The sequence below is a fragment of the Macrotis lagotis genome, chromosome 7, assembly GCF_037893015.1.
Source record: "Macrotis lagotis isolate mMagLag1 chromosome 7, bilby.v1.9.chrom.fasta, whole genome shotgun sequence".
Classification (NCBI taxonomy): Eukaryota; Metazoa; Chordata; class Mammalia; order Peramelemorphia; family Peramelidae; genus Macrotis; species Macrotis lagotis.
Genome location: NC_133664.1, coordinates 114,397,516 through 114,421,007, shown reverse-complemented (window position 1 = coordinate 114,421,007; position 23,492 = coordinate 114,397,516). Strand labels below are relative to the sequence as shown.

At 38.4% G+C, this 23,492-nt stretch overlaps 1 protein-coding gene across 1 annotated transcript in view; it reads right to left on the bottom strand.

The window, feature by feature from the left end:
- LOC141492907 (solute carrier family 23 member 1-like) overlaps nucleotides 1–23,492 on the bottom strand; it is a 67,984-nt gene that overhangs the window by 30,629 nt on the left and 13,863 nt on the right. The window contains exon 3 of the mRNA XM_074193628.1: nucleotides 21,583–21,740. Within this exon, the coding sequence (XP_074049729.1) occupies nucleotides 21,583–21,740 (158 nt within the window). The remainder of the gene's footprint in view (nucleotides 1–21,582; nucleotides 21,741–23,492) is intronic.

Genomic DNA, 23,492 nt, shown 5'->3' with positions numbered 1-23,492 from the left:
GGGACAACATTTGGGTACCCAAATATACCTCTTAAAGCTTCAGCATAAGTCAAAGAAGGGGGAAATTGTTGAGGGTACCACTCCTTCAATCTATCATAGTGCTCATTTTCATGGGACTTAGAATCATTGTAGTGATGTTTAGTGGGACTGGTGCACAAATGATATGGGTTCAATTTCATCTGTGGATATGCCATTAATGTGGCTGTCACTATGCCTCAAGAGTTGAGGAATGGTTGCTATTGGTAATGAGGATGAGACTGAAAATTGGAAAGACCCAGGAAGCTACCATAGAAAATATCACAAATGAAATCCCATATATAATGTTTTGGAAAATCTCACATTAGGGAGGTTCAAAAGACGGACAGTGTTCTCAGACAAGAGACAAATTAGACTTGTCTGGGGTCTGGTTTCCTTAGCCAGACCCAGCATGGCATCCCAAAGTGCCCTCACAGTAACTCCTGACCACCACACCCAAATTCAAACAAAATCTGATCTCAGGAAGGGTTTTTATGCTTAGTCATTCTATCTTATTGAGAATACAACTCAATCATTCAGCATTATCTCTCTTGTATTTTAAATTTGATCTCATTGTGAAATGAAAGGTCCTTCCTCCTCCCCACCCCAACCCCCTAGAAATTTCAAAGGTCAATGGGCAGATTCAGGAAGTATTTTGAGAGGAGGACATAGGGACAATCCTGCATAACAGGAAGGTTGCTGTCTATTCTATCCTGAAGAACTTTCCTAATCATAAATCGGTAGCTGAGTACTTCTTCCACCTTCCCCTTTAATCCTGTAATATGTCTTAATGAAATGTGATTGCCCAATAAAACTTATAAAAATTCTTCTTGTAATTCCAGTTTCTCCCCCAGTTAATAATGATATGATCATTAAGTATTGCTTATCTCCCAAACTGTAAAATAATCTTTACCTGGAAGGCTCCTGCTAGTCATGCTAGGCTCTTTATTTCTAACTTATCAGTTTGGTTTTATTTCCTTTTAGATATCAAGGAGAGTCATCCATTAACTATGATGCTTTGAAAGATCCTTGATTTCATCAGTGTGGGTACTCCCTCCAACAACACAATTTACAACTTTTTTTTTAATTTACAACTTTTCTACACTTTCTTGCTCATGTTTTCCCATAAATCCTCCAAAGGACACACCCAACATGATAAAAAGCCTTCCCCTTGTACTTTTCAAGGACATTAATGCATCATTTGTGTTGTTCAGCTGTGGAAGGAAAGAAGAAAGGAGAGGAGAGGAGGGAAGGAGAGGAGGGGGAAAAGAGGGAAGACCAGGAGGGGAAGAGGGCAGGGAGGGGAGGAAAGGAGAGAAAAGGTCTGAATCTGTTTGGGGTCAACTGCCTGAAGTCTAGCCAGAAAGCAGCACTGGCACTCAAATTTGGAAGAGAGTCAGGAGACCTGTGTATTAGTGCTGGCTCTGATGTTATTTAACCATGTGAGCCTGAGTCTACCCTCCCTAGATCTCACTTCCCTCATCTATAAAATGTGGAAAAGAGGGAGAGCTGGAGAAGATAATTATTAAGATTTCTGACAACTCAAACATCCCTTGGGTTCTGTGATTCCTGATGACCCAACATGTAGTATCATCTGCCAGGCTAGAGATCAAAGACAGATATTGGATAATGAAGGATCAAAGAAAAGTTGCTAAATCCCAGCAGCCTTAGGAACCTTGATTTAGGACTGAAAGAAGCCAATGCAGTCACCAAAGAGGAACGAGAAGCTGAGGGTCACCAAAGCTGGCCAGAGTCTCGAGCCATGCTCTCATACAACCTTTACAGATAGCATGTTGCGGTGGACAGCATAAGGAAGAAAAAGAAAGAGAAAAGCATTTATAGAGTTCCTGTCACGTGCCCGTTACAATTATCTCATATGATTCTCACAATTTGGTGGTGTAAAATGGAGCAAAATGAAGCAAACAAAGGTTAAGAGACTTGCCTTAAATTTGTTCAGTTATATCAGCCATGCCTGATTCTTCATGACCTCATCTGGGATTTTCTTGGCAAAGAGAAGGGAGTAGTTGAGCATTTCATTCTCCAGTTCATTTTACAGGTGAGGAACCTGAGACAATCAGGGTTAAGTGACTTGCCCAGGGTCACACAGTGTCTTCTGAAATTTGCTTAAGTTCTTCCTGACCCTAGACCCATTCTTCCACACATTATACCACTAACTGCCTCTAGGCAGCTTAAGACTTGGAGTCAGGAAGCATGGGTTTGAGATACAGCTTTAATAGTTATGAGCTATATAATCAATGGGTATGTCACATGACTTGAATATCATTTTTTTCCCTCATTTCTAAAATGGGCTTACAATACTTGCTCTTACCTACTTAGTGGGGTTGTGGTCAAAAGAATGCTTTATAGCCTCCAAGTGCTATTCAAATGTGAACCTCTATTAATAAGGAGTTCACTGGAATCAGGAGGACCTGAGTTCAAATCCAGACTCAGACTTGTTACCTCCTAGCTGTGTGACTCAGGGCAAGTCACTTAACCCCAACTGCCTTGACAATAATAAAAAGATAGATGATAGATAGATAGATAGATAGATGATAGGCAAATGAATAAATAATTGAATGAATAAATAAATAAATAAATGATGATGATTAATAATAATAAAATTAACAAGGAACTCCAAATAAGTAGATAATTGGGGGGGGGGGGGGGATTGGCTATCTAGCTTGAAGAGAAACCAATTTAGAAAGTATTTTCACTGTGCAACTTTTGTTCAGACACCCAAGACAAGCTAGAAATAGCATTCTGTTGGTCCTTTCAGAAAACAATTAGCTAAGCTTTTACAACTAAGCATCTTTGCAAATCAGTTTAGGATTGACTACAATTCACCTTCCCCTCAGCACAGGTCAGGGATGGAGATGGCAACAAGGGCTATCATTAGTTGGCATGTAATTAAGACCTACCACTATCTCTGCCCACATATCTAAACTTCATTCGAATGCAACCATTCACCTGAATCTGTCAGCAGAATCTTAATCAACCACACCTGGGAGTAGTTCCTGACTGAACAGATACTTGGCAGATAATGATCAAAAGTCTCCCGGTTGTTGGTGATTCTAATCTGCTCTCTCAACTTCCTTTTTCTGCCCATTTATATCTGCTGGCATCTGATTATCATCCTAGACTTCAGCACCTCTCCCCTCAACAAACAAAACTCCTGGATTCTCAATATTTGCTTTTCCTTTTCTGGCCTTAGGTCTTTTGGGGGGAACCTGCTCCTCAGGATGACAGCCTACAGATGATTCTGCATTCCCCTTGATCTGATGGTGTCTGTGACTCCAAGATATTTGAGGGAGTGAGCCTGGTGATCAGTTATATTTCGCTCCTTTCCCTTTATTTCCCATAAAAGGTGCCCAGGATCTCTAGGCTGTCTTTCTTCCATCAACATCAAGGATGGTGGGTCTTTGCTCCAGAATGACAGATGTTTTCATATTAAGTCAAGTGACTGGAGTAAGAAGGGAAGTTGCTTGGTTTGGTTCATGAGACAGCTCCAGACTAAACCTTAGGGATGACTAGGAACTATGGGAGGACCTTTTGTATCCTGTTTTTCTCTGGCTCTTTTTTTCTGCTCTGCCCCCCAATCTCTCCAGGTATTTATCAATAAATATTCCTGTTCACCTATAGCCCAGTGTTATAAAAAGTCTTATGTCATACAATAACAAATATATAAACAGATAGAGATAAATTCTTGTTGAATGTGTTTAAATTTAACCACAAATGTTGGTGATTCCTGATGACCTAGATACTGCCAATCTTGATGTTTTATGCAATATACCCACCCATAGTCCCAATATTGATTCATAGAAATAATTTAAGTAAGACCAATTACTCAGGGCAGCTAGGTGGCGCAGTGGATAGAGCACTAGCTCTGGAGTCAGAAGGACCTGAGTTCAAATTTGACCTCAGACACTTAATAATTGCCTAGCTGTATGACCTTGAAGCAAGTCACTTAACTCTATTGCCTTAAATCAATAAAATTAAAGCCAATTAATCAGCTTAATGATAAAATAAATTTTATCATTTAAATTTATCATGTATATTATATAAATTTGTCAACAGACAAATTTGCCTTATCTTTCTACCTTTCCAAATAAGTTTTTTTCCTGTCTTGTACATCTAATCTTAAAATATTTTCCACCTAAGTGTTTCATAGCAGCATCTATCTGCTCCTATACTCACATATTCATATCAAAAGTTACTATTTCCATTATGATCTGGTTATTCTCATCAAACCAAGAGAATATGACTATCCAAGTTTGTGAGGGAAATCCAGCCAAATGCACTGTTAGTACATTCAAAGAAGGAGAGCAATTCAGCTATACGGATAGGAAGGCAGCAACTAGTAGCCAGTCAACAGTCTTAGTGTGGGCACAAGCCTCTCTTCCACAGTAAAACTGTATTTTTAGAGCAAGGAGAGATCAAAATGGTGTTCATAAACTGCTTATTGCATTGTGTTTCCCAGATGTCAAACAGAGTAATAAAAAAAGAGAATAAGGTGAGAACTCTTTATGTCAGAGAAGTACAGTTCTGAGGGAATCTGGTGACTTTCCCTCTGTTTTTGTGTCTGTTCTCTGTGTTCTATATATTTTTGTAATATAAATTCCTGGAAAGACTTTATATATTAAGCAATGTTGCCATCTGCATGACAACTCACTTAGGCATGGAATATCATTACTGGGCAGTAATCAAGAGATGCCACTGACAAGATATTTGGAGATACCCTGTTTTCCAGAGCTAATGCCCAACAAGCAGAATGAGCCATGGATTTTGACAAAACAATAATCCTTTGCTCTCACTCTCTATCAAAATATATCGCTTTGACTAGAACCAGGTGCTATCTGAAGGACTTATGGTTTTCATATTAATAACTTCTTGATTTCCCAGGTACCTGAGAGCCAGAAGCAGTCAACATGTTACAGCAGAAAAGCAAGGCTATCCTGACACCTGTGCTTTTAACTGGTAGGTGAACCAAACCAGATGTTATGGTCCTGTTCCCACCAGGCTAACTCTGGTTATGTACCCTGCTGAATAATTCACAAGTTTGAACAACCCTAAAGACCTAAAACAATCACATCACTCAACGATTCAAATAAGCTAAGGATTGTTCCCATAGGGCCCAAAAGTGCCTATATTATGCCAAGAAATGCTAGCCATGAAAACTTTTTACTCAATACCTAAGAATGATTGCATTGTGATTCCATCTTTTTGTGGTTTTCAGGTTCCACCTGCTCCAACATGTCAAACCCTCCTTCTTAGGAAGGACTCTCTATCTTTAGCCTGTTCTGTCCATTTCTGGTTACCATGGTCTTGGTCTGGTTGTCTCACAAAGTAACACATTCTTGACAAAACCTTTTAAATATATCTCTAGTCTCTGTGCTGAGGATGATGAGACCTTCACAGTCAGTAGTCATGGGATCCTAACACACCGAGACTATTCTGTCCTACTGTTATGGTATCCTAAATCATCAGACAAGGGTTTGGTTTAGAACAGACTTGTCAAACTCATGGCTAACAAGACCCTCTAACTCCCCTCCCTCAGATTAAAATATAATTGCAATTCTTTAACAAAAAATGAATAAAAATAGAGCATATGTAAAATTAATTTGTTATTTTCTACATCATTGTGCAGCCTGTAGGGAACTGTTTCTATTTGAGTTCAATAGGTCTGGTTTAGAAAATTTCAGAGTCCCTTTCCAATTCTGGAATTATAAATTTTTTCTCCAGTGTTAAAATACACTGGGAGGAGGGTAAGTGCTGAATGAAGATCATTTTCCTCCTTTAACACATTCACAGAGATTAGCTAGTACTCATGTGAAATCCCCACCTGCCACAGTAATTAGGTCAGGGTAGGGTAAGCAGACAAATTTTTTTCTTTTTTTAAATTTTCATCCATTTGTATATGCATATTTCCAAGTTACAAAATTTCCCTCCACCTTTCCTTCCTACCCCCCCCTCCCCTCAGTAGGGAACAGTCAGGTCAGCATTTGACATACATATTTTGTTAAACAAATTAGTAATTTTTGGCATGAGGAATTAGGATAGAGGGGAAAAGATAAATAAAAGATATGTGTTCATCAGATTCAGTAGACTTTTTTATGTGTGTTTTGTTTCGATTTGATTTTCTTCCTCTGGTTGGGGATAATATAGGGATAATATAATATAGTTGTTCAAGATCTCTGAACTGCTAAGAAGAGTTGTGTCTATCAAGATTGTTCATCTTGAAAAGGGGAAAAACATCACTTGTACAAAAATATTCATAGCAGCCCTGTTTGTGGTGGCAAAGAATTGGAAATTAAGTAAATGTCCTTCAATTGGGTAATGACTTAGCAAACTGCGGTGTATGTATATCATGGAACACTATTGTTCTATTAGAAACCAGGAGGGATGGGAATTCAGGGAAGCCTGGAGGGATTTGCATGAACTGATGCTGAGTGAGATGAGCAGAACCAGAAAAACACTGTACACCCTAAGAGCAACATGGAGGTGATGATCAACCTTGATGGACTTGCTCATTCCATCAATGCAACAATCAGGGACAATTTGGGGCTATCTGCAATGGAGAATACCATCTGTATCCAGAGAAAGAACTGTGGAGTTTGAATAAAGAACAGGGACTATTACCTTTAATTTAGGGAAAAAAAACTGATATCTTATTGTCTGATCCTGCTATCTCTTATACTTTATGTTTCTTCCTTAAGGCTATAATTTCTCTCTCATCACACTCAATTTGGATCAATGTATACCATGGAAACAATGTTAAGACTGACAAATTGCCTTCTGTGGGGGTGGGGGGGAGGGAAGTAAGATTAGAGGAAAAATTGTAAAACTCAAAATAAATAAAATCTTTAAAAGTAAAAAAAAGAGATTGTTCATCTTGTAATGTTGTTGATGTGTACATTGTTCTCTTGACTCTATTCCCTTCTCTCAGCATCAGATTCTATAAGTCATTCCATGCTTCTCTAGAATCCAGCCATTTATGGTTTCTTATAGAACAATAATATTCCATAGTATTCATATACCACAACTTGTTTAGCCATTACACAATTGATGGGCATCCCCTCAATTTCCAATTCTTTGCCACTACAAAAGAACTGTCATGAATATTTTGGAACATGTTGTACTTTTCCCATTTTTTACAATTTCTTCTGGATATAGACTTAGAATTGGAATTTCTAGGTCAAAGTTTTAAGCATAGTTTCATACTGCTCTCCAGAAAGGTTAGGTCTGTTCACAACTCCAGCAGCAATGCATCAATGTCCCAATCCTCCCACAACCTCTCCAACATTGATCATCTTCCCTTTTTCTCATATGTTCTAATCTAATAGGTGTGAGGTAATATCTCATCGTTGTTTCAATTTGCATTTCTCTAATCAATAGTGAGTTGGAATATTTTTTCATATGATTATATATATATACATATGCATATGTATATATATATATATATATATATATATATATATATATATATATATATTTCTTCATTTGAAGACTGTCTGTTCATATTCTTTGACCATTTATCAATTAGGGAGTGACTTGTGACCTTATAAATTTGATGCAATTATCTATATATTTTAGAAATGAGACCTTCATCAGAACTCCTGGTTGTGAAGATTGTTTCCCAGTATTTTGCTTTTCTTCTAATTTTGGCAGCAGTGATTTTATTAGTGCAGAAATTTTTAAATTTAATATAGTCAAAATCATTCATTTTGCAGTTTATAATGTGCTCTAATTCTTGTGTGGTCTTAAATTTATCCCTTTTCAATAGATCGATAGATAGAATTTTTTTTGTCTATTAATTTATCTATTTATCTGTTTATGTCTAAATCCTGCACCCATTTTGACCTTATTTTGGTTTAGGGTGTGAGATGTGAATCTATGCCTAGTTTTTGCCAAACTGTTTTCCTTCCAGTTTTCCCAACAATTTTTGTCAAATAGTGAGTTCTTATCCTAGAGGTTGATGTCTTTGGGTTTGTAGTTTCTTTTGAACTTATCCTAATCCACTGATCCATTACTCTATTTCTTAACCAGTACCAGACAGCTTTAATGTCTGCTGCTTTATAGTATAGTGTGAGATCTGGTAGAGCTAGGCCACCTTCCTTTACAATTTTTCCCCTCAGTTCCCTTGCTATTCTTGCCATTTTGATACTCCAGACGAATTTTGTTACTATTTTTTCTAGTTCGGTAAAGTAATTATTTGGTAGTTTAATTGGTATGGCACTGAATAAGTAATTTAATTTGGGTAGAATTGTCATTTTTATTATATTAGCTCGACCTAACCATGAGCATTTGACATTTTTCCAATTATTTAGATCTGACTTTATTTGGGTGAGGAGAGCTTTATAATTGTTTCATACAGTTTCTGGGTTTGTCTTGGGAAGTAGATTCCCAAGTACTTAATGTTGTCTACAGTTATTTTAAATGGAATTTCTCTTTCTATATCTTGTTCTTGGGCTTTGTTGTTCATATTTAGAAATCCTGATGATTTATGTGCATTAATTTTATATCCTGCTACTTTGCTGAATTTGTTAATTGTTTCAAGGAGTTTTTTTAGATGATTTTTCTCAGGTTCTCTAGGCATACCGTCATATCATCTGCAACAAGTAAAAGTTTTGTTTCCTCATTGCCAATTCTGATTCCTTCAATTTCTTTTTCTTCTCTTATTGCTATTACTAGCATTTCCAATACTATATTGAATAGTAATGGTGATAATAGGCACCCTTGTTTCACTCCTGAATTTATTGGAAATGGTCTGTTTATTCCCATTAAATATATTTGTTGATGATTTTAGATAGATACTATTTATTATTTTAAGGAAAACTCCATTTATTCCTAAACTTTCTAGTGTTTTTAATAGGAGTGGATGTGGTATTTTATCAAAGACTTTTTAAAGTATCTTTTGAGATAATCATATGGTTTCTGTTGGTTTTACCTTTGATATGTTTATGTTAGTGTTTTCCTAATATTGAACCATCCCTGCCTGCCTGGTATAAATCCAACCTGATCATGGTGTTTTTTTTCCTGGTACTAACTTGCTATAGCCTTGTTGCTAAAATTTTATTTAAGATTTGTGCATCAATATTCATTAGGGAGATTGGTCTATAATTTTCTTTGTCTGTTTTGTTTTTTTCTGGTTTTGGTATCAGCACCATGCTGGTGTCATAAAAAGAGTTGGGCAGAACTCTTTCCTCTCCTATTTTTTTAATAGTTTATGTGGAATAGGTATTTAATTGTTGCTTAAATGTTTGGTAGAATTCATTTGTAAATCCATCTGGACACAAAGACTTTTTCTTAGGGAGTTTATTGATGTTTTCTTCAATTTCTTTTGCTGAAATGGGGTTATTAAAGTAATTCATTTCCCCTTCTGTTAAACTCAGCAGTTTGCATTTTTGTAAATTTCATCCATTTCATTCAAGTTGTCCAATTTATTGGCATATATATAGTTTGGGAAAGTAGCTCCGAATTATCTCTTTAATTTCCTCCTTATTAGTGGTTAGTTCACTCTTTTCATTTTTGATACTGGTAATTTGGTTATCTTCTTTCTTTTTTTTAAAATCAGATTAACTAAAGGTTTGTCTATTTTATTGGTTTTTTTCATAAGACCAACTCTTAGTATTATGTATAAGATCAATAGTTTTCTTGCTTTCTATTTTATTGATCTCTCACTTGATTTTCGGAATTTCTAATTTGGTATTTAATTGAGGTTGTTTAATTTGTTCTTTTTCTAGCTTTTTTACTTGCATACCCAATTCATTATCTCCTCTTTCTCTATTTTATTCAGATAAGCATTTAGAGATATAAGGTTTCCCCTCAAAACTGCCTTTGTTGCATCCCATAAATTTTGGTATAATATCTCATTATTATCATTATCTTGGATATAATTCTTGATTATTTGTATTATTTGTTATTTGATCCATCCATTATTTAAGATAAAGTTATTTAATTTCTACTTAATTCTTAGTTTATCTCTTGCTGACCCTTTATTACATGTAATATTTATTGTATCATGGTCTGAGAAGTGTGTATTTATTATTTCTGACTTCCTGCATTTGATTTTAAAGTTTTGTGCCCTGGTACATGATCAATTTTGGTGAAGGTGCCATGTATAGTTGAGAAACCCCATTAAGTCTTCTCCAAAGGTCTATCATATCTAAGTTTTCTAAGTTCACCTTCCTAACTTCCTTCTTGTTTATTTTGTTGTTAGATGTATCTAGTTCTGAGAGAGGGATATTGAGGTCTCCCATTATTAAAGTAATTCACTCAGCTTTTCCTCTAGGAATCTGGATGTATACCACTAGGTGCATACATGTTTAGTAATAATATAGCTTCATTACCAATGGTGCCTTTTAAGAAAATGTAGTTTCCTTCCTTATCCATTTTTTCTTTTTTTTGTCTATTTATTTCACATTATTACAATAATCTTGTTGTGAGAGTAACCATAAACCCTCCTCCCTCTAAAAAGATGAGAAATGTCAAGAATAGTGAGAGAGGAAAAAAAGTGTACTTCAGTCTGTGTTCAGATTCCAATGATTCTGTCTCTGGGATGAGTTGCCTTCTCCATCATAGCCACCAGAGAAGTTGCTTCAATATTTTTCCCATGGTTGCTATCACTAGCTGTATTTTCCTCCACTCTATTCCTCCCTATTCTCATCTATTCCATTCTCTCTCTCTCCTTTCATCCTGTCTCTGTTCAGAAGTGTGTTATATCTGAGTACCCTCTCCCATGATCTTCCATCTCTTCTATTATCTACTTCCCCTTCCCCCCCCATTCCTCTTTATCCCATCTCTTTCCTCTCATTTTTCCTCTAGGGTAAAATAGATTTCTATACCCTATTAAGTGTGTTTGTTATTTTCTCTCTGAGCCATTTCTGATGAGAATGAAGGCTCACTCATTCCCCCTCACCTTCTCCCATTCAACTCTATTGGAAAAAAAAAGCTTTTCTTGATTCTTCTGTGAAATATCTTAGCCCTTTCTTCCTCTCCTTTCTCTTCCTCCCAGTACTTTCCTTTATCACCCATTGATTACATCTTTTTTACTATATTACACCATTATGCTCAGCTCCTTCCTGTACTTTGTCTATATATATTCCCTCTAATTGCTCTTATAAATGAGAAAGTTCATATGAGTTATCAGTATCTTCTTCCCATGCAGGAATACAAGCAATTGAACATCACTGAATCCTCATAATTAGTCCTTCTCATCCACCCCCTCTCTGGTTCCCCCAAATCCTATACTTGAAGATCAAACTTTCTGTTCAGCTCTGGTTGTTTCAATAGGAAAGTTTGAAAGTCCCCTGTTTTATTGAAAGTCCATCTTTTCCCCTGAAAGATGTTCAGTTTTTCTGGTTAGTTGATTCTCAGTTGTAAACCAAGATTTTTTTGCCTTCTGGAATACGATATTCCAAGCCCTTAATGTAGATGCTGCCAGATCCTGTCTATAGTAATCCTGACTATAGAGCCATAGTAGTTGAATTGCTTGTTTCTGTCAGCTTTTAATATTTTTCTCTTTGACTTGGGAGTTTGGTGTTTGGCTATAATATTCCTGGAAGTTTTTCTTTTGGGCTCTCTTTCAAGAGGTGATCAGTGAATTCCCTCAATTTCGATTTTATCCTCTGCTTCTAGGATTTCAGGGCAATTTTGCTGTTTTATTGCTTTGAAAATGAAGTCTAGGCTCTTTTCCTGGTCAAGACTTTCAGGTAGCCCAATAATTTTTAAATTATCTCTTCTGGATCTGTTTTTGATGTCAATTGTTTTTCCAATGGGGTATTTCACATTTTCTTCTAATTGTGAGGGGGGGGGGGGTTAGTATAGTTTTATTTCTTCCTGAGTTCTCACAAAGTCATCAGCTTCCTTTAGTTTCATTCTGCATTTGAAGGAGTTATTTTCTTCAGAGAACATTTTTATCTCCTTTTCCAGCTGACCAATTCTGCTTTTTAAGGTAGTCTCCTCGTTTGCCTTTTGTGTTGCTTTTTCCATTTAGCCTAAACTTTTTAACATATTATTTTCTTCAGTATTCTTTGTATTTCTTTCACCAAACTGCTGGCTTGGTTTTCATGATTTATCTGCATCGCTCTCATTTCTCCTCCCAATTTTTCCTCTACCTCCCTTAATTGCTTTTCAGAGTCTCTTTTGAGTTCATCCATAGCCTTTCTCTTGGAGGTTTTGGATACAGAAGCTTCAATTTTGTTGTCATCTGAGTATGTATTTTGATCCTCCATGGGACCAAAGTAATTTTCTATGGTCACATTCTTCTTTTACTGTTGTTTGCTCATTTCCTCAGCCTATGATTGATTTACTGCACTTCCAAGGTTTTGGGGGAACATCCCATAGGAACCTTAATTCCTTCATGGTCTTATGAAAGGCTCTGACTGCTCTCTTGCCTGTGTTCAGGTCCTCCCCTCTGCCCTGGAGCTGTGAAAATGGTCCCTGCACAGCTATGGTGGTGTTGTTGGGGCCCAGACTGCAACCTGGATCTGAGTGTGGGAAAACATCAGAGTCCTGTCCCAGGAGAAAGCAGAGATACATCTGTAGTCTCCCCCCCGACCACTTTATGGTCTATGGGTTGAGAGCTCTGGATGTGCTGGGTGGCTCTGCCAACTCCCGCTGCAGGTTCTCATTACAGGGCTGCTCTGAGGCCACAGCTCTGCTCCTCACTCATTCTGGTGTGGCAGAGTTCTCTCACCACGCCCTCTGGCTGTCCCTGATAATCCCTGGGCCAAGAGATCTGGAAACCACCCCCTCTGCCACAGATCAAGGCACCCAGCTGGCTGTGCTGCACTACAGCTGTGGCTGCACTGGGGATTTTTCCAGCCCCCAGGCCCTGTGGAACAGACCTTTCCTATAGAACTTCTAAGTTGTCTTGGACTGGGAAATTGTATCTCGGTCTTTCTGTGAGTTCCTGCCCCTCTAAATTTTGGCTAGAGTCATAATTTGATGGATTTTGGAGTTTTAGGGGGAATGAGTTTCAAGGAATTCCTGCCTTCTCACTGCCCCCTTCCTTATCCCCTTTTTTTTTTTATTTTTGCAAGACAATGGGGTTAAGTGGCTTGCCCAAGGCCACACAGCTAGGTAATTATTAAGTGCCTGAGGCTGGATTTGAACTCAAGTACTCCTGACTCCTGGGCTGGTACTCTATCCACTGCTCCACCTAGCCGCCCCCCCCCCCCATCCCTTTTAATGAGATTGATTTTTGCTTTTACTTTGTCTAAGATTAGGATGGCTACCCCAGATTCTTTTACTCCCAATGAGGCATAATATATTTTGCTCCAACCTTTTACCTTTAACCTGTGAATATCTTTCTGCTTCAAATGTGTCTTGTAAACAACATAATAAAGAATTCTGGTTTTTAATCCATTCTGCTATTCATTTCCATTTTATGGGACATTCATCCCATTCACATTTACAGTTAAGATTACTAATTCTGTATTTCCTTCCATGCTATCTTTCTCCATTTATATTTATCTCTTTCCTTTTCTCTTATTCTTCCTCACCAAAAATTTTACTACCTTTCCCCTTTGACTTTTCTTTTAGAAATTTAACTTTCAGTTTATTTTCACTTATACCTTTCCTTCCCTTTTATCAATCCCTTCTTCCCTTATCTTTCCCGTTCCCTATTCTCCCCTTGCCTGTAGATTAAGTTAGATTTTTAAACCCAAGTGGGAATGTATCTTATTCCCTCATTAGGCTAAATCTATTGAATAGAATTTATTCAGCATTCACACTCCCCCTTCTTTCCCTCTGAAATTGTAAATTTTTGTGCCTCTTCCCTTGGTGCTCTAATATTATTAATCAGGTAACATCAAACAGTTTGATTATTTGATTCCTTGATAAGCTCCTATTGTTATTAAGATATCATCATGGATTGTTTACTTGTTTGATTAGCAGCATTGACTCAAATTGCATCAAATTGCAATTATAATCATTTTTTACTTTACTCCTTTTCAAGTCTCTTTCAAGTACACACAATGTTCCTCATGAGCCAAAGTATCATCCAACGCCATTTCATTTCTTGAACTGTTTGTGCCCCTCCCCCTAGACCTATTTTTTTCACACTTTACCTCCCCCCTCCCCACCCAGGGTACTTAACACCTTGTTGAGTGAACCAAGGCCAATTGTCTCTCCCCCTATAGCCCCCCCACTCCGTGCCCCCCTCACTCTGTGCCCCCCACCCCTGCCCCCAACCCAGGGTACTTAACCCCTTGTTAAGTGAAGCACAAGACTCTGATCTAATTAACTGTAAGCATCTTGAAGATCTCTAAGTACTGGCCGGCTCAGGAGGTCTCACTAAGAACTTTACAAATGATTTTAAGGAAGAGAGACATTGTCTCTTATTCTCACCGTTTATGATCCACTCATTAGACAAGGTGTTCAGCACCTTGAGATTAAAGTGATTCATTGTATAAAGAGACACTTAACAATCCTTTATTTTTCCAGGGCTTTTTGTCTCAAGCAGAGTGATATCATCTTGAACCACTTCAATTATGGGACAAGACCCAATTATACCCATATCCTTTAGGTTCATTCTCTTCAATTATATTCTACCCTCTAATTTTCCTTAGAGAAGTAAAGTTCTAAAGAATTAGAATTATTATATCTTTGCTTTTAGGGACCAACATTTGTTTAAAATAATTTTGTTTTTTCAGGCCCCTTTTTCATTTATCATTTTTTTTATGTAATTCTTCAGTCGTGTATTTGGCGATTGAATTCTCTGTTCAGTTCTGGTCTTTGTGCCAGGAAGTTCTGGAAGTCCTGTATTTCATTGAACATACATCTTTTTCCCTAACAGTAAATGCTGAATTTTTCAGGGTAGTACATTCTGGATTGTAATCCCAGGTCCTTAGTTCTCTGAAATACATTATTTCAGTTCTTCTGATTCTTCAGTGTTGAGGTTGATAGGTCCTGTGTTTGTCTGATTGTGTTCCCTTTGTATTTGAATTGTTTTCTTTTTGCTATTTGCAATACTCTTTCTTTTATTTGAGGGATATGGAATTTGGCTATTACAGCTGAGTGGAATATTCCTTCTTAAGAGTTAATATTCCTAGTGAAGTCCTCTCAGGGTTAAAAATCATTAAAATAAAGACAGACTGTTACTCTTAGACTATTCTTAAAAGAAAAGAGGGAGAGGGGCCTTGTATTCTCAATCAGACACCTCCCGATTCTGTTGGGTAGGGAAACAAGGGACTATTTCCAGAAAGACCTTGCATTCCCAGCCAGACATCCTCCTGATTCTGTTAAGGAGGGAAATAGTGGAATACTTCCAGAGAAGAGACCTTGCAGTCTTATTTAGCCACCTATTTGATGATAGACTGGGAGAACAGTAGATTGTCTCCTCATTTTTGATGATAAGTATTAAACTAAGAAGATAGTAGATTTTTTAGAAGACCTTGCATATTCAGACATTAATTCATTTAGATAGACAACAAAAGGTCATTAGAAATCTTTTGATATCCTCACCATGGTGAGGTAATATTCTATGAAAACATTTTATTCTTCTCTTTGTTACCAGGTAGATTTTTTCGAGTAAAGATTGTAACTCTGAAAACCTTAACCAATCAAATTGGAAGACAGGGGGCTAGGGAGGGGAGAATCCCATTAGGCCATATAATCTTGCTTGACTTTCACCTTGGGGAAACTCCTTGATTTTCACTACCTTTGTGAGACTTGGAGTGTTCCTTTTTCTTGAGAAAAGCCAAAATAACTTTCTTTTTTGTTCAGAGGAGTCTCTCTATATTTTTTAAAGTGGATTTTTATCCCACACACAGTTTTTTATCCTGAAGTGTCTTTCTGGAGGGGTTCTGTGGATTCTTTCCATTGTGATATTGTTATTTTGTTCTAGTAGGCTAGGGAAGTTTTCCCTTATAATTTCCTACATGATGTTTTCCAGGTTCTTCTGTTGGTCCAGGCTTTCTAGTAGTCCAGTAATTCGTAGATTGTCTCTTCTGGATCTGTTTTCCAGGTTTTCCCTAGAAGGTACTTTACATTTTCTTCAATTTTTTCAGCCTTTTCATTTTGTTTTATGGAATCTTGTAGTTTTGTAGATTCATTAGTTTCCAACTGTTCAATTCTAATTTTTGGAATTTTATTTTCTTCAATTATCTTCCATATTTCCTTTTCCAGTTGGTTATTTTTACTTTTAATGGAGTTGATTTCTTTGGTCAACATGTCACAGTTTTCATGCATAATTTTCATTTCTTTTTTCCATTTTTCTTCTTTCTTTCTTCTTTGGTTTTTAAAGTATTTTTTAAGTTTTTTGATGAACTTCCCTTGTGAGTAATTTTTCACTGCTTTCTTCTTCAGACATGGCATTGCTACTATCTTTATCTGTGAAGTATTTTTATATAGTGAGCATTCTCTTACCTTTTTTGTTCATTTTTGTTGTTGTAGCTCTGCTCCTGGAGTAAATGGAGTATAGACCAAAGCTTTTGTTTTGCTGGGACTGGGGCCTGATCCCTGGCTCCTTGTTGGCCAAGATGTTGCCTATGCAGTCCAGGCCTTGTCTTTACAGAGGTTTGTTTCCTCTTTTATGTCCAGGTACTGACTTAACAGAGGATTGTTCCTGACCCAGTCCTGTCTTTTAACTGGTTCTCTCAGGGTTCAGACTTTATTTAAGGTTGGGATTCTCCCTGCTGACTTGCTAGTTAGCTGCCAGGGCCTCTATAATTATTAAACTGTTGAGATCTGGATTGCACTGTGGCTAAAAGCCTGCTGCTGGCTTTTCCTATTCTTCCGCCTCCTGGGTTTTACTTCCCCTTTTTCCCCAAGAGACAGACCTTCACTGAAGATCCTCTATGATGTCTACAGTTGAAAACTTCTTTGAATCTTCTCTTTTTCTTGGTGGCATCTGTAGTGTGAGTGTCAGAGTAGAGGCTTCATTTATCTTTGGTAGGAAAAGTCTCCAGGAGCAGGTTAGCTTCATGCCACCATCTTGGCTCCAACTTGGAAGTCTCCCCAGATAATTTTTAAGGCACCTTTTCTACCTCCTTCCTCACATCAAGAGGTGAGCAGTTCCATCCTTAAAAGGGCTGCTTAATCACCCAAAGGGCTGCCATAAATCACTGCTGCTTTCGGTGGGGAAATGATCTTATGGCCTGGACCACCTGTGTGCAGGGTTGTGACTACAGCTCACAGTGTATCCACACCTGCTGCTTCATTACTTGCTTGTTGCCACAGGACTTTGAGGAATGATTATGAGTGATGTCTTTTGTTGCATGGGTAAACTGGATTTAAGTGAGGTAGAGCTACATGAAGTCATCTTCCTCACTCTCTCTTCCAAAGTCATTATGATGCAGCATAGTAAGACAGATAAGACAACTGGTGATGGTTCTAGATGCAGTGAATGACTTAATTCTGGGTGACTTTAATGCTAGAGTGGGCTCAGATTACCAGACATGGCAGATAGTCCTTGAGAGGAATGGAGTTGAAAACAGCAACATCTATAACTGAAGACTTGCACATCTTATGACCTTCTCATCACAAACACTGTCACCCTCATAGCAAACATTGGTATCTATTATACTATGTGATTGTAAGGAGAAGATACAGACAGAATGAGAGAGTGACAAAGGCAATGTGTGGTGCAGAGTGTCGGATTGATCACAGACTCATCCTCTCTAAGCTAAATATTTACATTCAACCAAAGCAGCGACCCCAAAGCAAAAAGAATGCTAGAAGAATTAATGTCAAGAGATTAGAGTGTCTCTCTGAGCAGGGACAGTTTGTTGCTAACTGAAGGGAAAACTGAGCCAACACACAGTTGGTAACAGTGGACCAGAAAAAGAGTAGGCAGCCTTCAGAGGTCTGATATACAGCACTGCAATTGTTCATCTGGGCCAAAACATTCACAAACACCAAGACTGGTTTGATGAAAATGATGGGGAAATATAGAAGCTGCTGAATGAAAAATGAGAACTCTATGGGGTTTACCTATATATAGGATAGTTCATCCATTTTTGGAAGGTAGTATTTAATTCCATCAAAAGTAAAGTATAGGCGCAGTTTGGAGAGTTTCAGGACTCTTGGCTCAGTAAGAAGGCAGATGAAATTCAATTTTATGCAGATAGTAACAAACCAAATGCTTTTATGATGTCCTGAAGGCTATTTATGGGTCAAAGACCTATGGTGCACCTCAACTATTCAGTGCTGATAGATATACATTGATTAATGATAGGGACTTAACAGACCATCATCAATCAATGCAGAAGCCACTGACCATTTACCTCCAGTTGAAGTCAATTAGTCCCTTGCTGAAATTCCAAATGAAGAAGAATGGCATCAGGTTTCCTTTCAAGTAGCAAAGCAACTGGTACTGATTCTATTCCAGCTAAGATCTACAAGGCAGGGGATCCGTTGCTTATCCAAAAAATTGACTGAAATTTTCCAGGCTATATGACATAAAGAGGCTATCCCCCTAGAATTCAAGGCTGCCTGCATTGTCCTTCTCTATAACAGTAAAAGGAAAAGATCATCCTGTGATAATCACAGGGGTGTTTCTCTTTTAATCATTGCTGGTAATATTTCTGCCAGAGTCCTTCTCAATAGGCTGATCCTTCACCTTGAAGATCCCTGAGAGCCCTCCCTGAGAGCCAGGAATAGTGTTATGGGTATTAGCTGCATGACAACTCCAGTAAAAATGCCAAGAGTAGAACCAAGGTCTGTATACAACATTTGTAGATCTGACCAAGGTCTTTGATTCTATCAGTCATGAGGATTTATGGGAAATTATGTTAAAATTTGGTTGCCCAGAGAAGTGCATCAGCATTGTACATCAATTTTATGATGGCATGCTTGCCCAGGTTCTAGATAGTGGATGATGCTTTTGAGATTTCCCAGACCAATGGAGTGAAACAAGGATGTGTCCTTCCTCCCATGTTTTTAGCATGATGTTTTCAGCCATGTTATCAAACACCTTCACTGAGGATGAACATGGCCTCAGGGTCAACTACCCACTGATGGCAAATCCTTCAACTTGTAAAGGCTACAAGCCAAGACCAAAGTGGAGGGAGTGTTGGTGCATGATCTTCTGTTAGCAGATGATTGTATGCTCAAAACGTAGCCTCTGAAATTGAGATGCAACAAAGTTTGGGTCGATTCTCTACTGCTTATGCTAAGGTAAAAATTGTAGGTGCAATGTGAAGGACAACATCCTCACAATTAGAGCAATTCAAAAATGGAAAGTATTTCCCCTCTTTATATCTTCAAGGAAAGTCTCCCATGCCTGCCACTATATTTGACACAAATTACAGTGTGTTTTACTGTGGCTGATCAGACCAATACAAGCTCAAAAAATTCTACTACAGGCTGTAAACTCCTAGGGTAGGTACTCTAAATTTATGTCATCATTTCCTTTGAGTTGCTTCAATTCTGCCTTCCTCATAGAGTGCAGCATCCTCATTGATGAGGGCACGCCATGTGGGTGGTCCTGTGCCAGTGTCTCCCATGCTGCACAATCAATTTTAAAGTCCTTCAATGAGATCTTCAGGGTGTCTCAGTATCACTTCTTCTGACACCCTTGTGAGCACTTGTCCTGTGTGAAGCTTCCGTAAAATAGGGGTTTTTTTGGCAAGTGTACATCTGGCATTCTAACAACGTGTCCAACCCATCACAGTTGCACTCTCCATAGTAATGTCAGAATGCTAGGCAGTTTAGCTCAAGAAAGTATGCAGTTTCTGGTGTCTTCTCCTTCCAGAGGATCTTCAGAATCTTCCTAAGACAACTTAAATGGAAACGATTCAGTTTCCTGACATGGGGCTGGTAGACTGTCCAGGTTTCACAGGCATATAGCAGTGAAGTCAGCAAAATAGCTCTGTAGACCTTCAATTTGGTAGTCAGTCTAATACCTCTTCTCTTTCATACTTTCTTTCAGAACCTCCCAAATACTGAGCTATATCTGGCAATGCCAGTGTCAACTTCATTGTCAATATGTACCTTCTTGGAAAGGACACTGCTCAGGTAAGTGAACTTGTCCACAGTACTCAAAACTTCATTTGCTGTAATCAGTGGTTCCACATATGGATGGTGTGGGGCTGGCTAATGGAGCACCTGTGTTTTCGTGATGTTAATTGTTAAACCAAAATTAGCACAAGCAGCAGAGAATCAATCTATACTTTGTTGTATCTCAGCTTCAGAAGATGTATTGAGTGCACAGTCATCTATAAACAGAAGATCATACATCAATACTCCCTCCACTTTGGTCTTGGTTTGAAGCCTTTTCAAATTAAGGAATTTGCCATCAGTGTGTTAGTCGACCTTGATGCCATGTTCATGCTCAGAGAAGGTGTTTGATAACATGGCTGAAAATATCATGCTAAAAAGTATGGGAGCAAGGACACATCCTTGTTTCACTCCATTGGTGACCAGGAAACTTCAAGAGTATCATCCACCCAAGAACATCCAGAATCTGGGCAAGCATGACATCATGAAGTTGATATTACAATACTGATGAACTTCTCCAGGCAACCAAATTTTGACATAATTTTCCATAAGTCCACATGACTGACAGTATCAAAAGCCTTGGTCAGATCTATAAATGTTGTATACAGACCTCTATTCTGTTCCTGGCATTTTTCCTGGAGTTGTTGGGCACCAACTCTATATCAACTATTCCTTGACCCTTTCTGAAGCCACAGTAGCTCTCAGGGAGGTAACATCTTCCAGGTGAAGGGTCAGTGTATTGAAAAGGACTCTGGCAGGAATCTAACCAGCAATGACAAAGAATAGACACAGCCCTGTGATTGTCACTGGACAATCTATTCCCTTTACCTTTATAGAGACAGACAATGGAAGCATCCTTGAACTCTTAGGGGATAACTTCTTCATGCCATATAACCTGGAAAATTTCAGTCAATTTTTGGATGAGCAATGTAGAAGCGGCACCAGGTGCTTTGCTACTTGAGAGGTACCTAATAGTATTCAAAACCTCTTCTTTAGGTAAAAGTTCAACTATGGACTGATTAACTTCAATGGTCAATGGCTTCTGCACTGATTGATGATGGTCTATAAAAATGCTATCAAGTGTTCAGCCCATCTCTCTAAGATCATGTTCCTATTGTTAATCAATGTGGATCCATCAGCACTGAGTAGCTTTGATACACCCATAGATCTTTGGTCCAAAAAATAGCCTTCAGGGCAGCATACGATCATATTATCTTACTATCTGCATAAAACTGAATTTCATCTACCTTCTTACTGAGCCAAGAGTCCTGCATCTCTCTAAGCTTCACTTGAACTTTACTTTTGATGGAATTAAATACTGCCTTCTTAGTAATGTATGAACTATCCTGCTGGTAAACCATGTTTCATTTTTCATTTAACAGCTTCTGTGTTTCCGAAAGTTGAAGATTTAGCCATTGGTGCAGTAGCTGACCTTGAGACTGTGTTCATCCTCAGTGAAAGCATTTAATAACATGGTTGAAAACATCATGCTAAAAAGTATGGGAGCAAGGACACATCCTTGTTTTACTCCATTGGTGACTGAGAAATCTCAAGCACAATCATCCACTATCCAGAACCCATTCATGCACACCATCATGAAATCAACCAATCAACATGGAAGCCTACCTGACCCCTAAAAGAACCTGAAGGAGAGTGCAGATGCCAGAGACAAAGAAGATGGTGCTGATGAGGTAGCTCTGGGTCAGGGGGTCATGCTGCAGGCACAGATCTTTGGACAGGATGAGAGGCACAGCCACAAGGCCCCCCAGGGCTGTGAGATAATGCTGCAGGAAAAGAGAAAGAGAATGGCATGAAGAATCTAGCACTGCTCCCTTCCCTGTGGACATAACAGGTTCTGTCAAAATCAACGTTTAGTTGGTGGGTAGGATAAAATAAGAGGCAGCTACCTGGCTCAGCAGATAGACCTCTGGACCTGGAGTCAAGAAGTCCTGAATTAAAATTTGGCCTCAAATACCTACTAGCTATATGTCCCTGGGAAAGACACTTAACCTCTATTTGCCTTAATCTAATGGAGAAGGAAGTGGCAGTATCTTTACTAAGAAAACTACATGAACAGTAGGATCCAGGGGTCCTATAGGGTTAGACATGACTGAATAATAACAAAAATAGATCAAGTTAGGGATGGCTGGAATCTGATTTTTTCTCATCACCACACTTCCTGATGCTAACCACTGTCTCCCTGGAACTTTCCTGTTATTTCCTGAGTTCTGCCATAATTTCTGAAAATGTAATGGTGGAGAAAAAAACAAATGAATGGATTAACATATAGGGTGGTATGGGGTGGGAATGAGGGAGAACCTTACAGTTGGGAATGAAGGTTAAGGGACTTTTTCCCCTGGGGATTTCCTTACCTAGAGAAGTGGATAGAAAGAGCTGGACCTGCAGTCAAGAAGACCTGAGTTCAAATCCCGCCTCATATACTTAGTAGCTATGTGACCCTAAGCAAGTCATTTCAATTCAATTTGCCTCAATTTCCTCAACTGTACTCCCAGGGTTATTGTGAAAATGAAGATAAGAATGGAATAATATTAGCAATAGAGCCTGGCACTATAGGAGCTTAATAAATTCTTGTCTTTTCTCATCCTTCACATTAAAAAAAAGATCCAAAAGACCATTATAGAGGAACATCCACTTTGAAATTATGTTTCTAGTGGTGACAATGAGTCAGATTGGTAAATCTCATGTAGGTAAAGATCTTCAGCTAACATTTAGTGACTTGCTGGTTGGTCAAGGCCCAGGGAGAACCCTGGGCCCATCATTCTTTTCCTAAGCAAAGCAATGCTAATTGGTCCACATGGGCATTCAAATCCCAGTCCTAGTCTCAGAAGCACCACATAGAAATTGAATCACTCCACAAAACAGGGTAACCTCTCCCTCCAATCTCTGTGGATCTACTTTGGAGGAGTAGGATGACCATCCTTATCAACATCATCCCCACCACCACCACCAACATCATCACCATCACCATCATCACCATCACCATCATCACCATCATCACCATCACCATCATCACCATCACCATCATCACCATCACCATCATCACCACCAACATCATCACCATCACCATCACCATCAACACCATCATCACCATCATCACCATCACCATCATCACCATCATCACCACCAACATCATCACCATCACCATCATCACCATCACCATCATCACCATTATCATTATCATCAGTCATCATATTTAACACTTTAAGCTTTGCAAAGTGCTTTCCATTTTATTGTTTGAATCTCACAACCCTGAGTGGCAAGTACCTTTTTATAGATGAGGAAACTGGGGCACATAGTAGGAGTTTAAAAAATGTTTATTGATTATTCGTTGGTTGGTTGAAGCTGAGAAGTTAAATGACTTTCCAGGGCTAGAAAGACCTAAAATAAGATATAAATGTAGGTCTTGCTGTCTCCAAGTCAAACCCTTTAGCAACTGAGCCAATTACAATCCAACCTCCTCCTTCAGTCACTTGTCCTAAGCTCTCAAAATTACATTAAATTACCATGGTCAGGGA